A 17107-nucleotide genomic window follows, 5' to 3' on the forward strand; every position below is an offset into this window, starting at 1 on the left:
GTGAAAAACCAGGCTTCGCTTTACTAGACTGTGTACTGCAGTTTTTGTGTGTGCTGTTATCGTTGGATTTGGCCGTTGGCCAGTCTTCGCAAGCTTCGAGCAGCAAGTTGCTGCTTTTGGTCGCTTGTTGCTAGTTGCAAGTTGCTGCCGGGGCAGCTGTTGTTGTTGCTGGCGTGCGTAGTTGCGGAGCTAAAAATAAACTGCATGTAATTATAGTCGCGACGACTTGTTGCACCTACCAAGTGGTTACGGCCATGCCCAAAACAAAATAAACCCGTCAAAACAACCAGCCATGTCAGCCAAGACGAGAGAGAGCGGCCTAAGGCCCAATCGTAAGAGAAACCACCATTTTGGCCAACTCTCTTCGGCAGCTTCTAGTCACGTCTACCGCCGTGGACCAGATCCGATATCGGCGCATATACATATGTATAAAAGCGTACAGCTGGGTCAAATCACGTATGCGTGTGACTGGTGGGCGCTGCGAAATCTTGTCCTGCTATCAAGACACGTTTAACTTCTTGCTGGCCAGCATCGCGGAGTCTGCGGTGGCCACTGGCTGACCTTGGCCTCAATAAGGGGCTCGGTCCAGTCGCTGATGCCCTCGAATTGTCGACTGATCTGATTGTAAAACTGTAAACAACTAGAACTAGCTTCGATTTGCATGGAAATAATGGTCTAGAATCTTATAATTGAGCTTAACTTGTCAGGAATTTATTTCATCATAGGTATAAATTCTTTTATGTTTTTCTAGTCTTATACCAAAACAATTTATTGTATACATTACCTTACAGAGACTTTACATAAGCATTACATGCACACTAGCGCAGTCAGTAGATGCGGACGTTTCTGGTACTACGGTGAGTAACTTACATTTACTGTCGTTACTATACATTACATTAATTTTGACGTTCGACTAATGAAATAAAAATAAAAAAATAATTTAAAAAATTGGGAATAATAATAAAATCAATCAAAAAATAAATTTTTGTAATTCCTAAATGTTTTATGGAGTAATGATCAATGTAGCTGCATGTAAAATACATATACGTATGCAAATTAGAATAAATAATATTGTTTTTAAGGCATCTTTTTTTTAAACATTCAAAGGTAGCTAAGCAAAAAACCTTACTAATACTTGATAAAGTTCTAAGCAACCTTTTCCATAGTAAAATAATCTTTTATCATGATATTATAAGTACTTTTGCATACACTGCATACCACTTGAGCCAACATTTTAATATTCAAATAATAATAATGCATGAATTATATATGACATTTAAAAAAATGTCCCGTGCAATAATAAAATACACTTGTTATAAGTTTTCTTGTATATTTTAATATTTTTACGTAAATTAACTTAAATTACGATAATTGTAACATCAGCATAGAATATTTACAAAATGGAAATACTACGAGAGGATTGAATGCAATGCCGTGATCAATGAAACGATTTCTTTTTCAGGGAAAATGTGCAACCTGAGGACAGTTTAGGAAAAGAGAAGAAACAAAACTAAGGAAGAAGTTAAAGTCCAGAGGGTCTTTCAGGGGCACACGATGATCATGTCTAGTTGAGTAGCTAAATGGCATTTGTTTGGACTGCGGCGACTCGACTCGATCGCGATGTCTATCTGCGGCGCAGATGCATCATGGACTCCAGCGAACTGTGGTCCAATGTGGCGGCGTGCTCCAGATCCTCGCTGCTTGCGTTCTCCTCGGCCACGTTTACAAACGTGCTGGATAGCTCCCCGTTCAGGCGGTTTATGCTGCCCGATCCAATGTCGTACATAAAGATCTCCTGCTCAGCGGATGGATCTGTGGATCTAGAAGTAAAAAAGGGAGTTTCAGTCATATACAAATTCCTGCCCTAATGAATTCTTAGGTAATCTACTTACTTTGCCACTAGCAGCACGACGGACTGCAGTTCCAAATCCGTACGCGATTCCTTCTCCAGCCAGCGCTTGAAGTTCTCTTTAGTAGGTTTCTTCACCAGCGTCTTGATGATCTCACCGCCCAGGAACTTGACCTCTTTGCCATCGGCGCTCCGCGCCTCACCAGCCGCCTGTCCAGGATTTTGGGCCTCCACGGGAGCCAGGACAACCACGCTGACAATGCGCTTGCCTAGAAGCTCCTCGCTGTCGGGAATCGGGAACTGTGCTCCGTTAATCTTCAGAGGGAGGTAGCGGTTGTACTGTTGCCGTTCGGCCAAATCCACCGGGGTCACCACGGTGGCATCGGTGCGCACATACTTATCGCTCACACTCTGACCCTGAGCGGCATCATAGCGCACCACCTTTACATCGAGATCCTGTTTCTGGGGCAGTGAGTTCGTCTGCTTTACGCGATCCAGCTGCTTCTCGCTGAGGGCCACCTTATCACCATTGGGCTTGACCACGGTCAAAACCTTGTTGGTCTCGGCAATCTGGGCACCACCACCGGCTCCATAGAAGTGCTGCAGATGCTCGGCGGGCAGGTTCTCCAGGGCAATATCCCCCTGCTTGTCATAGTCCAATATTGAAATATCGGCATTGTTCAAGATACCAGAGGAGAAAAGTTGCTGGCGGAGATCATCTGGCACTTCGTCGGGCAATTGGAGTAGAGTCTGCGAGGCCTTGCCATTCGGAGCAGTGGCAGGAGTGGAAGTAGGAGCGGGAGCAGGAGCAGAAGCCGGTGCTGCAGCAATTTGCTGAGCCTGTTGCTGCACCTGCTGTGGCACCTTCTTATCCTTCTGGTTGCGCTGCTCCAGCTCCTTGAACACGTCCGAGTGGTAGGTGGATACACTGAAGGGCGAATTATCCGTGGATGGAGCACTGATCAGCGATGAGGCGGGCTGCCTGGGCTGTTGGGCGAAGTTGGTGCTGGCCTGAGCCTGCAGAGCCGCAGACTGAGCATTAATGTGGACCACAGGCTCATTAGCGGTCTGGGAGTACTGGCTATAGGTCACATAGTTGGAGGATGGGGGTACTGGAGTCACTACCATTACTTTCTGGCCATGAGTGGACTCTGCGTAGACGGGAGGCTGCGTTGGGGCTGCACTGGGAAAGCTGCCGAACTGCGATTGCTGGACACCAGATGATCCCGCCGTTATATAGTGCCCAGAGATGTGCTGCTGAGCCGTGGGTCCCAAGTTGGGAGCAGGTACATCGTGGATCACCTCATTCCTCGTGCTGCTATATCCAAACTGCTGTTGTTGCTGCACCTGCTGCTGATGATATTGCTGCTGTGGCTGCTGTGCGGCAGCAATTGGATTCTGTACGGTCTCTGTGATGTGTTGCTCGAACTTGGGAATGGACTTAAGCAGCTCCGTCTCCTTTGATGGCTTGATGTCAAAATAGTTCAGAGCACTCTGATGATGTTGCTGCTGCGCCTGCTGCTTCTGCTGGGAGTAGTATTCTGGGGGTGGAGTGGGTGAGCGCACCACAAACTGTGGCTGCTGCACAAATTGGGGTTGTCGAACGAACTGATAAGATTGCTGTTGATGCGGCAATTTCTGTTGCTGCTGCGGCTGATAGTGTTGCTGCTGCTGCTGTTGGTAGTTCGCATTGTCCAGTTTGACGGGCAGAGGTAGGGGTTTGGCCGGGGCAACAGGTGCTGGTGTGGGGCGGAACTTGACAGGCTGGTAGGGAGCAGGGGTCACGCTCTTTGGCGGAATGGTTGGAAAGAATGGCACCTGGACCTGCTTATGCGGAGGTTTCTGATACTGTTGTTGCTGCGGGGCCTGCTGCTGATGCTGCTGTGGTGCCTGGTGATGTTGATGCTGCTGCGTTGCCGGCTGATGCTGATGCTGCTGTTGATACTGATGCTGTTGTTGGTGCTGCTGCTGGTGCTGCTGCTGGTGATGTTGCTGCTGTGGGTACTGCTGATTGTGGTTGATGTAGAACTGCGACTGTTGCACCAGCTTGTTGAAAATGGTCTGGGAGGAAGTGGAGGGCAATTGCTGCTGGGTGATGCTGGGGCGATGGGGCTGCTGCACCTGTTGCTGGGGCGCTGGTTTCGGGTAGTTAGGGGGAGGACCCACCAGAGCCGATGGCGGCCTGAAGTAGTTGTTGCTGTGCTGCATGGGCAGTTGCTGTTGTTGCTGTTGGTAGTTGATACCCGACTGTTGGTAGTTGCTGCCAAAGAGCAAATTGGAAATAGGTCCTGGCCGGGATCCAAAGTTGTTCTCTCGTCCGTAATCCGCTCGGGTATTGCTCACATAGCTGCCCTCCGATTTCGAAGACACCGAAGGCGGCAGTGCCACCACTTGGCGCTGAATGCTCTCGGCATCATGCTCTTCCAGAATGTGACCGGTCTGGTGCTTGTTCTCCGCTCCGAACGACACATGAATACCGGAGTTACTGTGGTATTTCTCCGAGTCCGGGTGGATAATAGTACGCAGGGTGGTGGATTTTACCGGGGGCAGGGGCGTAACCGGATACTGGATGACCTCTTCCTCCTCTTCTTCTTCCTCCTCGTTGTCGTCGTTGTTCAGCGAAGCAATCGGCGACTCCAGATGCAACTTGTTGTTCTGATCCTTCTTGTAGTTCACATAGAACACGTGCACCTTCTCCTTCTTCTTCTTCTTCTTGGTCACAATCGGCTGGGCGGGCTCTTCCGCTAATGTTTCATTGGCATCCTTGATGATGATCTCGATGATGGGCTCTGGAGCCTCCAAATACTGAGGATATTGAGCATAGGCGGGTCCAAAGCTTCCGGGATATTGAGCTGAAATTAGGAAAAGTTATTACTTAGTCTTGGAGTTAATAATAAATTGAATTGCTGGAGTTTTCACTTTCATGTAACACTTTCATTATTTTGAATGAAGTACCACGAAATCGTCAGATAATTTATACAAAAATTAATATTGGTATTTTGCCAAAACTAGTGCCAGTTAGGGACTTAAATTTGCCCATTTAACTTACCAACTGCACTCTGTCCATTGTAGTAACCAGTTTGGGGATAATAGCTCGCTGCGTTGTCCACGTAGCCAGCCCTCCGGGATGCCACTTCCGGATACAGATAACCCGCATTTCCAAAGTCATAGAGCGTTCTCTTTCCACGATTCTCGCCCGGCTTTAAGGCCTTAGATTGCCGGGTGGTGGAGGTGTTTGTGGCCTTGGAAGATGGCGATGGCGATGCGGATGGCGATGGCTGCTTGGTGGGTTTATCGGACTCAGCCTTTGGATTAGCAGTTTTTGGCTTCACCGATGTGGTAGTGCTGGTGGTGGAGGATGATGATGAGGCAACTCCAAAGGCCAAGAGCGCCAGCGCCAACTGCAAAGTGAATAGAAAGTGTTGGATTAGTACTGGTGCCAAAATATTTTAATTAAAACTTCGTGGAACTCGAATTTGGTTGGATTAGGCCATAGCCAAAGATACTAATCAGCCTTGGAAGCGAAATATATTCGGGTGAAATGGTTGGTAGGCAAAACATCTGAAAGGCAAACATAAATCTTCCAGATAAATCTACAGCCATGTAAACACATGGCTCCTGGAAACAAATATTTTAATTGATATTTGGTGGACAAGGTCGAGACCCCGACAAAGGCCCAAAACCGAAAAGAAACTTTTACCGGCCGAAATATTAGATGGCAAAACAAATTGGTGAGCGCCAAAAAAGGCGAATTAAAAGCGCAATAAACTCGAAGATCTTCAGTTAACAAGACCACAAACAAATTAGCCCCGGCAAAAATGTGGACGTGTTTGTCTATTTTTTCACTTTTTTGCATTGGGTCAATGTCAAGTTGGGGCTGCGCGTTGGAGATGGATATGAAATGGAGAGGCTGAGATTGAGCTGTTGACCACAGAATTGACTCAACGCCAGCTTGGTAACTTGATGGGTTAAAGGCAAGGCAAGGCAAGGCAATAGTCAAGCATTTCATTTCGGCCAGGTTTCGCCTTTTAATTTGGCATATCGCGATGCGGTTAATCGGCGAACTGGGGGCCATTGAGTCATCCATCCGTCATCAACGGGCGGAGAAGGCGGAAGAGGCAGCCGTGCCTTTCTGGCTTAGCCGTGAAAGTTGCCATGGAGCGCGGCGACGAATTTCAATTGACCGCGGGAGCCGCTTTCTGGCCACGCCCACGCAAAAATGCCAAACGACACAAAAGAAAAGCTCAATTCTGTCTTGAATTTTTCACCAAACTTTCCAAACTGCACTTGGACTGCAAATGTCAGTCGAGTCAAACCGGTGTGCTTGTGAGTCTATGTGTGGGCGCTTGACATTTGATTTGTATCTAAATAATAAAGTACGAGTGCGAGTATAACACATTTTGATGGCTGAGCAGAAAGTGAAGTGAAAATAATACACACTCGACGGACAATACGGACAATGAGCGTTACCCACTGCCATAAAGATCGGGGGCTTGGCCCAGTTGAGGCTCTGTCGATCGGTGGCGTATGCGCAATCACACGGTAGTCTCGCCTGATTATGGCATCTCTGGGCCGCATTGTTTTTGCAGGGAGGCGTCTGCAGTGTCATGTCAAAACGGAAGCTGTGAGACCGTGTTTTGACAGCCAGCCGACAGCCTGTTCCTTTGTTTTCACAGTTTTAACGCAGACATTTTGACAGCTTAATGATTGCAGCTCTTTTAATTGCAATTACTGACTGGAGCAGTGATGTCACCGCTCTATTTGGAGGGGGGTTATGCCACATATGCTAATCAGTAAAGCCCACACAAACGAACCGATTATCCAACAGTCACTTCCCAAAAGAAACTGTCACATTACCATACCCGACCATCTAACTGACCTATGGCCAAGTCCATTTGGACGCTGCGTAGTCCAGCTGCTGCAGCTCGCAACTCCGCTGGCCACATACAATGGGCAAATGTCAAAGATTTGCCAAAACAAAGCCAAACAAAATATGAAGCACATAAAGACACAAAAAGAGAGAAATAATCAAATCAACATCACCATCGACAGAGCCCTGTCTGCGAACAACCAAAAGCAGTTCATGAAAAGAAAGATGCTAACAATGGGAGAAAGTTACACACCATGGCACTCAGTAAAAAGCCATCAAAATTCATCTCAAGCCAGAGTCCCAAAATACTCGACAGCTGAACTCGCACATTAACATAACGAAAATGTTTACAAGCCAATAAATCTGATGTCAGCCAGAGTTTTCCTTCGTTTGGCCAAAAACGCCAGAATTACGCAACCGGGGCAAGATAAAAACTTATTAATGAAAAAGCAGAAGAAACCCGAAAATCTTTGGCAAGCATTTAGTGGGCTAGTGTAAATCAACGGCAGGCACTTCTCTAACTGCTGCTGTTGTGCAATGGTCCAAATGGGATGAATATTGTGGCTTAGATGGAGGTGGGGGTGGGGATAACCAGTTGACCGCAGGACTAACAACTTGTGGCATGTGGTTAAGTGCGCCAAGTGGCAGCTACAACTGATGGTCGGCACGTTTCTGCGGTTGGTTTTTTGCTTGCTTTGGTGTTTACGTTGGTGTACCAGACGATTGGCCAAGTGAAATCTGCCCGACAACTTGTCTAAATTTGCAACTGACAAATAGCCAGGGAAGTTCTCATGTAAACAGTGTTTATATTCCGCTGCTTTGTTGTCTGGATGGATAAATCATAAGGTAAAAAAGAAAAAAAATCCGCCTGCACTTGATGATGCACTGTTATGATATGTGCCCGTTGATCTGCCATTGTTAGGCTGTCTGTCATGTGAATAGATTGCAGATTGCAGAGACACACACCGTGCCTGTGACACGGCACAATTATTCTGGCCAACAACTTGAAAGTCATCTTCGTGAGAACCACCGCATAAGCAGTTAGCCCAGAATCGCAACACTTGTCTGCAGGCCAATTACTCGAGTGGGTAGGAACGTCAGTCATCGCAAAGTGATGCAAAAGTTGCCAAAGCCTAATGTCTGAGAACATTATACGCTAGACGGCACTAAGCTGTAACTGACATCATTTCCCGTTGCCGAAAAAAAAAAATATAGTATAAATCATCGCGAAAAGAAACCGAGGCGGATGTAAATAATGCGTCACTTTCGCGTTCGTTTTCTCGCGAAATTGCCAACAATCAGGCAAATCCTTATAATTAAAACTCAGACCCTGGTTGCATAAGCCAGCAGCTGTCCAAGTGGAATAACTGTAGCGCGACCAACAGGAATGAAGAAAGGAAGTGAGTGCTCAAATTGAGGTGTAGAAAATGTGAGACTTGCGAAAACAAACGAAAGACTGCAGCGACAAACTTGGCATGCGAGCTGTGCGCACAGATCACAGACCTCCTGTTTCGCAGAGCCGAACTAAATGGTGTAAAAAACCCGTGTACGAAAATAAAACATTTATCGTTTTTATGCCGTCATTGTGTCTTAGAAGTGCCACACGATCAACGAAAACGGAAGTAAGCGACACGCCAGTCGGGAAAATGTGGACCAGGCCATAAACCATTTCGCTGGGGGGCGGCCCTTCAGATAACGCCAAAACGATGACGGCGCGGAGAAACAAAAGGTGAAAAATATGATGAATTATTAAATGAAATGAAAAATGAAAGTGTTTTTATGCTTCTGCTGCTGCGGATGCTTCTCCGCCGGTTAAAGGGCACACAGAGAAAAATTCAGACGAAAACTCTTTAAATTTTTCGATTTTATGCTAAATCATTCCCATACAAATATTTAAGTGCTTTGGAAAGTCAATGTATTAGTTGGCTTAATAAAAGTTAAATTAGAGATTTCCTTCAAAACCTTCAAAAAATTAAATTATAAACCCACATGATTGAAAGTAGGTAGCAAAAATGATTGAATCCCATTTGTTTACTCTTATGTTTACTTTCCTATGGGTTGTTAACCATTGCAGTGTTTGTCCACTTGTCAACAGATTTGTAAAGATTTGGAAGGCGTATGTAAATGAATATCGAATTACTATTAAACGAGATAAATCTATATCTTACGCATAGGGAATTCTGTGTAATTATTAAGATAAGTTTAGCTTTTTAACGACCTGCTGATAGGAGCTATTGTGGTGTGAAGAAAACACCACGAATAATCACCAATTTGGATGCTATTTTTGCGCGTGTATATCCCAGCGTGACATGTATTGGCCCCGAGAAAGCTGGCCAGCAGAAGAAGATCCACCTGTGCCGACAAGTGGCAACATTTCGTGTGCGTGCCCCGTGGAAACCGAGCTCCACCAGCGGGTGTGGGAAGCGCTCTTGGCAAGTCGGACCTGTGCGTGAGCCCCGCCAGCCGAGCTGAGCCGAGCTGATCTGCATAATGGGCACTACTGTCGAACGATGGCTGAGATGGCTGCACGGCTATGGAATCCGGTGCATGCCAAAACAAATGTAAAAGTTGTTCCACCACTCTCCAAGGGATCTCGACCACGAATGGGGGAGCTCTCGACTTGATTGCAGGCTTTTCCTCATTCAAATGAGGGCGCCAAGAGTCCAGAGATCTCAATTGTAATTTGACCAATGCAATTCACCTCATATTTCTGTCATTTGTGCAATTTTTGCAATGTGTCAATTGCAAATTACCGGGTAATGAGTAAATTGAAAGGCAATCGAACAAATATTGCGTATTGTCACTGACAACAGCGTTATGCAAACGGCGACAAATCAAGCAAATTAGCTGGTAAGACACGAGTGACCAGGTACAGTTGGTGTGTCCAACACAACACCTAGAGTGTGCCCATCGGTGGTCACAAACAATTGGCCACTGCAAATATTGCCACCGAAGGGGGACAAAAACAAAAGACTTAGGCAACGAACTCGAGGCTCGTCTTGCGGCCGAGTGGAAATGAAAGGTAAATCCTAATTTAGCAGCCAATCAAATGATACAATCCCAATTAACTAACCAATTCCAAAACCCATTTCTGTTGAGGGCGGTCAGTGGCAGACGCTCGGCTGGTTTTTAATGTATTGCCTTTAATTACTTAACTGCGGTGACGAGCTAAGCGATGAGCAAGGTCGTTGCATAAAATAAATAAAAATCAAATAAACAATCAGTAACCCTCCAAGAAAAAGCTCGCATAAATTAAACAAACCTGGTCGCCAGGTCGCTGATAGCCAGCCGGAACCGCGATGAACTCTGGCCGCATTCACGACCGCATTACGTAATGCTCTCTTTCGCCCTCTCATCGTCGGAGAAAATACAAATAATTAAGAGGCCCCCAAATATGTTAACGCCACAAATTAGTAGGCTGCCTAATCGACATCCGAGCAATTTCGGTTCACCATTAATATTCATGGGGAATGCGTGCAGTCTGCAGTTCAAGATGCTGGTCGCTTGAGCAACACATTTAATTAAATAAATATAAGCCCGCGCGATGACCACCGAACTGCGGATACTTGTACCGAGTGTAATTGCGCGCCAAACAGAAAATTGTCTGCGGTCGAAAACCACATTCCGAAATATGAATTGGTGTGTCGCCGCAACCCCATCCCCATCGCCATGGCACATCGGTACATCAGTACATTCACATCTGGCCGCTGCGAGAGCCGAAAAACTGGCCACTGGCAACTCGTCTTCAATTGCAAAAGTTTCCTTTTATTTGGTGAGCATCTTTCGACGCCAGCAAGGAAATAATTGAATGAGAAGTGAAAGGTGCATTCCTTGCGTCCAAAAAAAAAATATCGCAGGGCTGCACTTGCCGAAACTTTCGGCAGCCATTCCATAAACATTATAATAATTGAATCAACATGAAAATCCAAATCAAAATACAAATCCCAATTCGAAGTCGGCGACGAATAAATCCAATCAACTTTCTACACTACAAGCAACAAATGGGCAGTTTGCATGCGTGCAGCATATTAAAATATGCTCAGCCTCGGCCTATTTGGGGAACTACTAGTTTTGGCCCATAGGAAACACAACAGGTGCTGAAGTCAATGGGTGTCGTGAATAGCCGCTGGCCAAATAGCCCCAAGCTGAAAGCCAGAAAGTCCATTCTTCTTGGCTTAACAAACATGCGCAATGACAATCAGCATTTTCTTTTCCATTCGGCTGAAAATTAGCCATGAAATGCTCGTAGTTTTCATTACAATCCGAATAATTACTTTCTGGGCCCACTTCCACTTTGGCATTTATTTGGAATTGCATTCAATGTGTGGAGCAGAAAAGAAGTTCAATAAACGAAGCCACTTACACGTCTTTTGTAAAGGTTACACACATCATGATCCAAATAGCAATAGCAGCCACTAATGATCATCACGGGGATTTTTGGCTGCAAAAGTTTAGAGTCATCTCTGGGTGCTTTTGCAAAAGCCACATCTGATGGCCATTTGGCGCCTCGATTTTGAAAGGCAGACGAACACAAAGATACAGACTTGCAGACAGCAATCGAAAGGAGGACAGTTTGGATATGCTCTCAGATCTCGTGTTGATTTTACTGATGATGCAGATGAAGACGTTAAATGAGCGCAGAAACTGCCCATTCGGTTCTTCAGCAGGTGGCTGATTGCATTTGATTCCATATTGCAAAAGGAGTTGATTGTGTAAATAATGAGCAGCACGGAAAAAAATCATTTGTAAGTTTTCTATTGAAAATCTTGCTTATCCGCATTTCTACGGAAAGTTGATCATAGCGTGATATGTTTAACTTGGGAACAGAAAGTGTTATTGATATTATTTTACAGAATATGAAGAAACACGTTTTCATTTCCCCTTTAAATCAATCATTGAGTGTGATTTATGAATATTTTACGTAGTTCTTTCATAAGTTTCAATTATCAATGCCACAAATTGAATTCGATGTTAAAGAATAGAAGACCTTTTGACTAAACCAAACCAAACAAAAATCTATTGACTTAATAAAACCACCAATACAAATTTCCATATCTCTGTATGGTATGCTCATTTGTCAGATGTCTTGTGTATGCATGGAAAGACTACATCAAAAATCAACAAATTCCAAGAAATAAATCTGTGGGTAGAAAATCCCCGTAATCATATTAGAGGCCAAGAAATTTGTAAAAAGAAAAACAAATATAGTAATCAGGGAAAATGGCAAATCAGGCAATGGCACTGCTAACAAGAGTCGTGGAAACAATGAGACAATTTTCTGGGCAAATCCACACATGTGCAAGTCGGATGGATAAAGAGATCCATGAGATAGGCCGACATTTCTTCGCGTAACAAGTGCCAAGTTGAAGAGTTGGAGTCGCGGCAGCCGGAAGGCAATTTACACTTGGCTTACTTCGCTTACTTTTGTTTGTGCCCTGTAATGAAATGACACGATTTGTCAATGTCACCACCGGTGGGGAAGATGGGGTCGCAGATCGCAGGTCAAGCTAGCGTTGACACCTCTGGTGATTAATGAGCCTTAGATGGTTACATAAGTAGCCACTTAGCATTGAAAATAGATGTCCAAGCTCCACACACTTACCAAAAATGGCAGGGTTCTCATCGCGGCAGGATGCAATTTAATCCCGGGTCCGTGGCAAAAACAGCTGCTAAAAATCAAAACTATATTTAATAAGCACTCGCGTTTAGTTGGCTTTAAAAATAAATATAGTCGAAATTGCACTGCACCCACTTCTCTGGCGATTATCCTTCAACGCAGATCAGGACACACACTCGCAATTGGGGGACACGCGCGGAGCAATTGTGGGAATCGCAACCAGGCCGAGTCGCTGCCGTATTGTAACTGAAACTTGAAGTCGAATGTGGCCAACAACTTGGCCAAAACGAAGACGAAGCAAGCGAAAGAGAGAAACGCAATGGAGAGAGAGTTGCAATCTCTTCGTCATGAAGATGGACCCTCCTCTCACCTCGTGGTGGGTTTTGTGGTTCAACTTGAAGATTCCGATACCAGATTCAAGTATTCTCAATCAAAGCATCGAAAGTGAATCTGGATGCCAGCAGCAAAAAATAAAAAACAAAAGCAGCCCGGCCGATTTTACTTTCAATGGCAAGCGCTTCAGACGAGGAAATGAATGAGAGTAGCCCGTAATGAAACCGAAGTTGAAATTGTGCCGCCAGCTGTCTGGTCAATGTGTGTTAAAATCGCCGGCAAAATGTCGGACAAGCAAACCCAAAAGTGGGCACATTAAGAGAGCCACGCCAAAAATACAATGCCTGGGCAACAACAACCCATACAAATGGCCCAAAACAATAACACAATCGAATAACTAATGAACAGCTTGTGCAGATTTCGGTGGCTCTGGGATCTCATTTTATGGCTCCTTGGATTACCAGCGATTTGACAAGCCATACAAAAGAGTAGGGAGTGAAAGGAAGTGCAACCAGTTTTGAGAAATTATCATAATAAGCCGTTCTTATGCGATAAACATATTTTGGGACAGTAGGGCAAATTAAATGTGCTGAGCATTTTTATGGCCCTTGCCTGAAATGATGCTATTTTTCGTAATTTTTTAAGCTCAAGACAACAGTTAAATTAAAACTATTACATTAGCTTACACATATGGAAACGTAAAATAAATTGAATATTTACAAACATTTTAACGGAAAACATTCGAGGTTTTTTTTTTTGTAATTAACGCTAGTGCCATATTACAAAATTTTTAACTTACGACCATTTGGTAACTGCACCGAACAATAAGCGAATACTACTTAAGCAACTTGTATTTATATATTCTGGCCTAAGAATAAGTAAAAATAAACATATTTTAATTGCAACTTCGTTTAAAAATTTACACATATTTCTTAGGCAGGGTACTTCTTAATTTGTTAACTGTCATTTATTTAGATGCCAAAAACACACTTAAAACATGTTAGACAAAAACAAACATATACAATTCGTTTAATTAACACCGTGTAAAAGGCTATAATAATTTTTGAACTATTACGAGTTAATTAACTTCTAAGAAAATATACACTATTTAATAACACTCCATAGGTGACCAAACGAAGACTTCAGCGGTTTCCTTTGAAGTGTGTTTATTAACAAAATATTTTCTTTGAAAGATATTGAACAATGTTCGACTGGCACTGCAACTGGTTAGCAATGTAAACATTTACCGGCCATAAACATCGAAATTCGCCACACACTTGCACGCACAAAAGCCATTACAGCAAATCAAGCATACGCAGTGTGGATCGAGCCAAGTGACAACAAAGCATTTTCGCCTGCCATTCGAGTGGCTTCAGTTGGCGTTGCCGTTGTCGTTGCTGTTGCAGTTGCAGCGGAGATGAGTTGTGCTCCACAGCTGGTCATGGCCAGACAATTTGCAGTAACCAAAAATCAATGACCGACCGGTTTTGCATAGGCTTTCGGTGGTGCTGGTTGTCGATGGTAACGTAACAACTTTCGCTGAAACGTCATTCACGGCGGAGAGCAAAATGGCAAAAGGCAGGCCGAAGAGATAAAGCCGCGATATCATCAGCCAGCCAAATGATGATGATGAAGCAGAAGAAATTCAGTTTCAGTGTCGCCTTTGCCACAAATCGCCCTCTCCCCCAAAAATCCCTCGTACCTTGTTTGTTGGCCAAAAATGCATGGCGTTCGGACCAGTTTGTGGCGGCTCGGAAGTGCAGCGCCTCATTTGAATAATTGAAATCCACTTGCACTGCAATTAAGAGCATAAAACGAAATGTTTGCGTTTCTACACTTTCCATGCGGGACCCAGTGCGAGTCACAAAATCGAATGCAATGAGCTTGACTTGGCTCAAATTGCCGGAAAATTTCGTTTTAGCAATCGAATTGTCTGTCTTCCCAGAGCTCTTAAAACATGCATCGAAATGGGAATGCACTTGGTGTTCGAGTTTATTTTCGATCTGCAGCGGAAGTTGTTAAAGGCCTTTCCAGTCATTCAAATTAAGCAATCTCACGCACAAGGCCAAAACATTTTTCACTTTTGGGCTTACCCCCAGGTGGGGACATTCTCAGTTAAATGAATCTTGTGTCCCGCATAAATGTCAGCCAAACACTTCAAAGTGCAGCCGTTAATTGCCATACTTGGTTCGACCTGAACACGGAAATTGCATGATAACCTGGTATACACTTTTAACACGATTTTTAAATGCCATTTAAATGAATTGAGGTTGAAATATTGTGACACATTTGTGAAAGGCAAACAAAAAGTTCTCGTCCTGCGAGGATTGTCAACAGTTTCGTGATGGCTCTTGGATGGTCAGTTATTATTCTTGGCTGCATTGGACAGTTGAGCGCACAGATACTTAATTATACCCAGCCCAGAGATCTGGAATTGTTGGAAGGTAGACTACTTCGAGTACTCTCGAGACTAAATCTAGAGGAAGAGTACAATACCTTGTTGGTCTACGGAAAGGAGTGCGTGTTTCATTCGTTACTGAGAAAACTAGAGATACCCGCAGTCACTGTACTATCAGGAAGTACCGATTATGATTGGAGCTTTAGTACAGCAACACTAGTATTAAGCTGTGGATCTGATGCGGAAAATGAAGAGAACTCGTACACCCTACTGAAGTTGCAGAGGACCAGACGTCTGATTTATCTAGATGATAATAGTGAGCCCGAATCTGTTTGTATGAGATACTCGTTGAAGGAGCAGCACAACATTGCCATGGTTAAGTCGAACTTCGATCAATCGGATATCTTCTACTCCTGTCGCCTCTTTCAGACACCAAACTATGTAGAAGGACACTTTTTCAAGGACCAACCTATCTACATTGAGAACTTTCAGAATATGCGTGGTGCTACTATAAGAACGGTGCCAGATATTCTGGTGCCCCGAACCATCGTTTATCGAGACGAAAAGTCTGGTGAGACTAAGATGTTGGGCTACCTGGCACACATGATAAATACCTATGCCCAGAAACTGAATGCCAAACTGCAGTTCATAGACACAGAGAAGTTGGGGGTCAAGAAGCCCAGCGTCCTGGATATAATGAACTGGGTGAAGGAGGATATTGTGGACATTGGCACGACACTGGCCAGTTCCTTGCAGTTTAAGAATATGGATTCCGTCTGGTATCCTTACCTACTGACCGGTTACTGTCTAATGGTACCAGTTCCTGCCAAGATGCCCTACAATCTAGTGTATTCGATGATAGTGGATCCTCTGGTTCTGAGCATCATCTTCGTCATGTTGTGTCTCTTCTCCGTTCTGATAATCTACACCCAACAGTTGTCCTGGAAGAACCTCACCCTGGCCAACATCCTGCTGAACGATAAGAGCCTACGCGGCCTTTTGGGCCAATCGTTTCCATTTCCGGCGAATCCAAGCAAGCATCTCAAGCTGATCATCTTTGTTCTGTGCTTCGCCAGCGTTATGATCACCACCATGTATGAGGCCTACTTGCAGTCGTATTTCACTCAGCCTCCATCCGAGCCATATATTCGATCCTTTCAAGACATTGGAAACTCTTCGCTTAAAATGGCAATTAGCAGGATGGAAGTGAATGTCCTCACCTCCCTGAACAACTCACATTTTCGAGAAATAAGTGAAGATCATCTGCTGATCTTCGACGACCTTTCCGAATATCTAGTCCTGCGCGACTCCTTCAACACAAGTTTTATATTTCCGGTATCTGTGGATAGATGGAATGGCTACGAAGAGCAGCAAAAGCTATTCGCTGAGCCCGCTTTTTACCTGGCCACCAATCTCTGTTTTAATCAGTTTATGTTGTTCAGTCCCCCGTTGCGACGCTACTTGCCCCATCGGCACCTTTTCGATGACCACATGATGCGGCAGCATGAGTTTGGCCTGGTGACTTTCTGGAAGAGTCAAAGCTTCATCGAAATGGTCAGACTTGGCCTGGCATCCATGGAGGACCTTAGTAAGAAGACAAATGTTGGGGTAAGCCTCCTGCTCGACGATATCTCATGGATACTTAAACTTTATCTGGGAGCTATGTTTATAAGCAGTTTTTGCTTTTTACTGGAGATATTTCGTTGCGTAGAGAGATGCAAACGGTTATGGAGGTGTAAATGGTAAAAATCCAAAATGTTAAATAAATTGCTTTAAATGTTTTACAAAAATAATAAAACGTGTAAATGTTTTGGACAACCTGGCCGACACAACTTTCCATTCCGATATAGAACAACAGCTTAACGTTGATGTACCTTTTCAGGTAATTTACACCAGGAAAATGGAAGACAAATTACACTACCACCTGTCACGCCTGTAGATTTTTACACGATATGGTTTGAAACTGCTGGCCCTTCCAACTAACATTTTTATAAACTGTTTTTACAAGGCTAACATCACTGGAAATTGTTGGCACAAGTT

General features: G+C 44.4%; 2 protein-coding genes across 4 annotated transcripts; one reads left to right on the forward strand and one right to left on the reverse strand.

Annotated features, from left to right (window-relative positions):
• Positions 1 to 1316: 1316 nt before the first annotated feature.
• Positions 1317 to 12612, reverse strand: LOC6734622 (putative mediator of RNA polymerase II transcription subunit 12). 3 transcript variants are annotated; one of them, XM_016181915.2, is made up of 5 exons: positions 12472 to 12612; positions 12322 to 12385; positions 4899 to 5250; positions 1893 to 4701; positions 1317 to 1820 (listed from the first exon to the last, which is right to left on the reverse strand). In XM_016181915.2, exons 2-5 carry the CDS (start codon positions 12340 to 12342, stop codon positions 1625 to 1627), a joined length of 3378 nt encoding a protein of 1125 aa, XP_016027773.1. In that variant the 5' UTR covers positions 12343 to 12385; positions 12472 to 12612; the 3' UTR covers positions 1317 to 1624. The 3 variants fall into 3 exon arrangements, with proteins under 3 accessions (XP_016027773.1, XP_039147774.1, XP_039147773.1); XM_039291840.1 differs by having other exon boundaries at positions 12322 to 12401; XM_039291839.1 differs by having other exon boundaries at positions 12322 to 12612.
• A 1219-nt stretch (positions 12613 to 13831) lies between these two features.
• Positions 13832 to 16952, forward strand: LOC6734623. The gene has a single exon (XM_002081595.4). The coding sequence runs from the start codon at positions 15014 to 15016 to the stop codon at positions 16811 to 16813; it is 1800 nt and encodes a 599-aa protein (XP_002081631.2). The 5' UTR covers positions 13832 to 15013; the 3' UTR covers positions 16814 to 16952.
• The last annotated feature ends 155 nt before the right edge of the window (positions 16953 to 17107 follow it).

Source organism: Drosophila simulans, chromosome 2R (assembly GCF_016746395.2).
Source record: "Drosophila simulans strain w501 chromosome 2R, Prin_Dsim_3.1, whole genome shotgun sequence".
NCBI classification, from domain to species: domain Eukaryota; kingdom Metazoa; phylum Arthropoda; class Insecta; order Diptera; family Drosophilidae; genus Drosophila; species Drosophila simulans.

What these genes read in the sequence shown, in the direction of transcription:
- LOC6734622 (XM_016181915.2), bottom strand. Translation starts at nt 12,342, where the DNA reads ATGAGAACCCTGCCATTTTTG. An exon ending in CAATGGACAGAGTGCAGTTG is followed by an intron (nt 4,702 to 4,898) that starts GTAAGTTAAATG and finishes TCCTAATTTCAG; the next exon opens with CTCAATATCCCGGAAGCTTT. An exon ending in GTCGTGCTGCTAGTGGCAAA is followed by an intron (nt 1,821 to 1,892) that starts GTAAGTAGATTA and finishes TTTTACTTCTAG; the next exon opens with ATCCACAGATCCATCCGCTG.
- LOC6734623 (XM_002081595.4), top strand. Translation starts at nt 15,014, where the DNA reads ATGGCTCTTGGATGGTCAGTTATTATTCTTGGCTGCATTGGACAGTTG.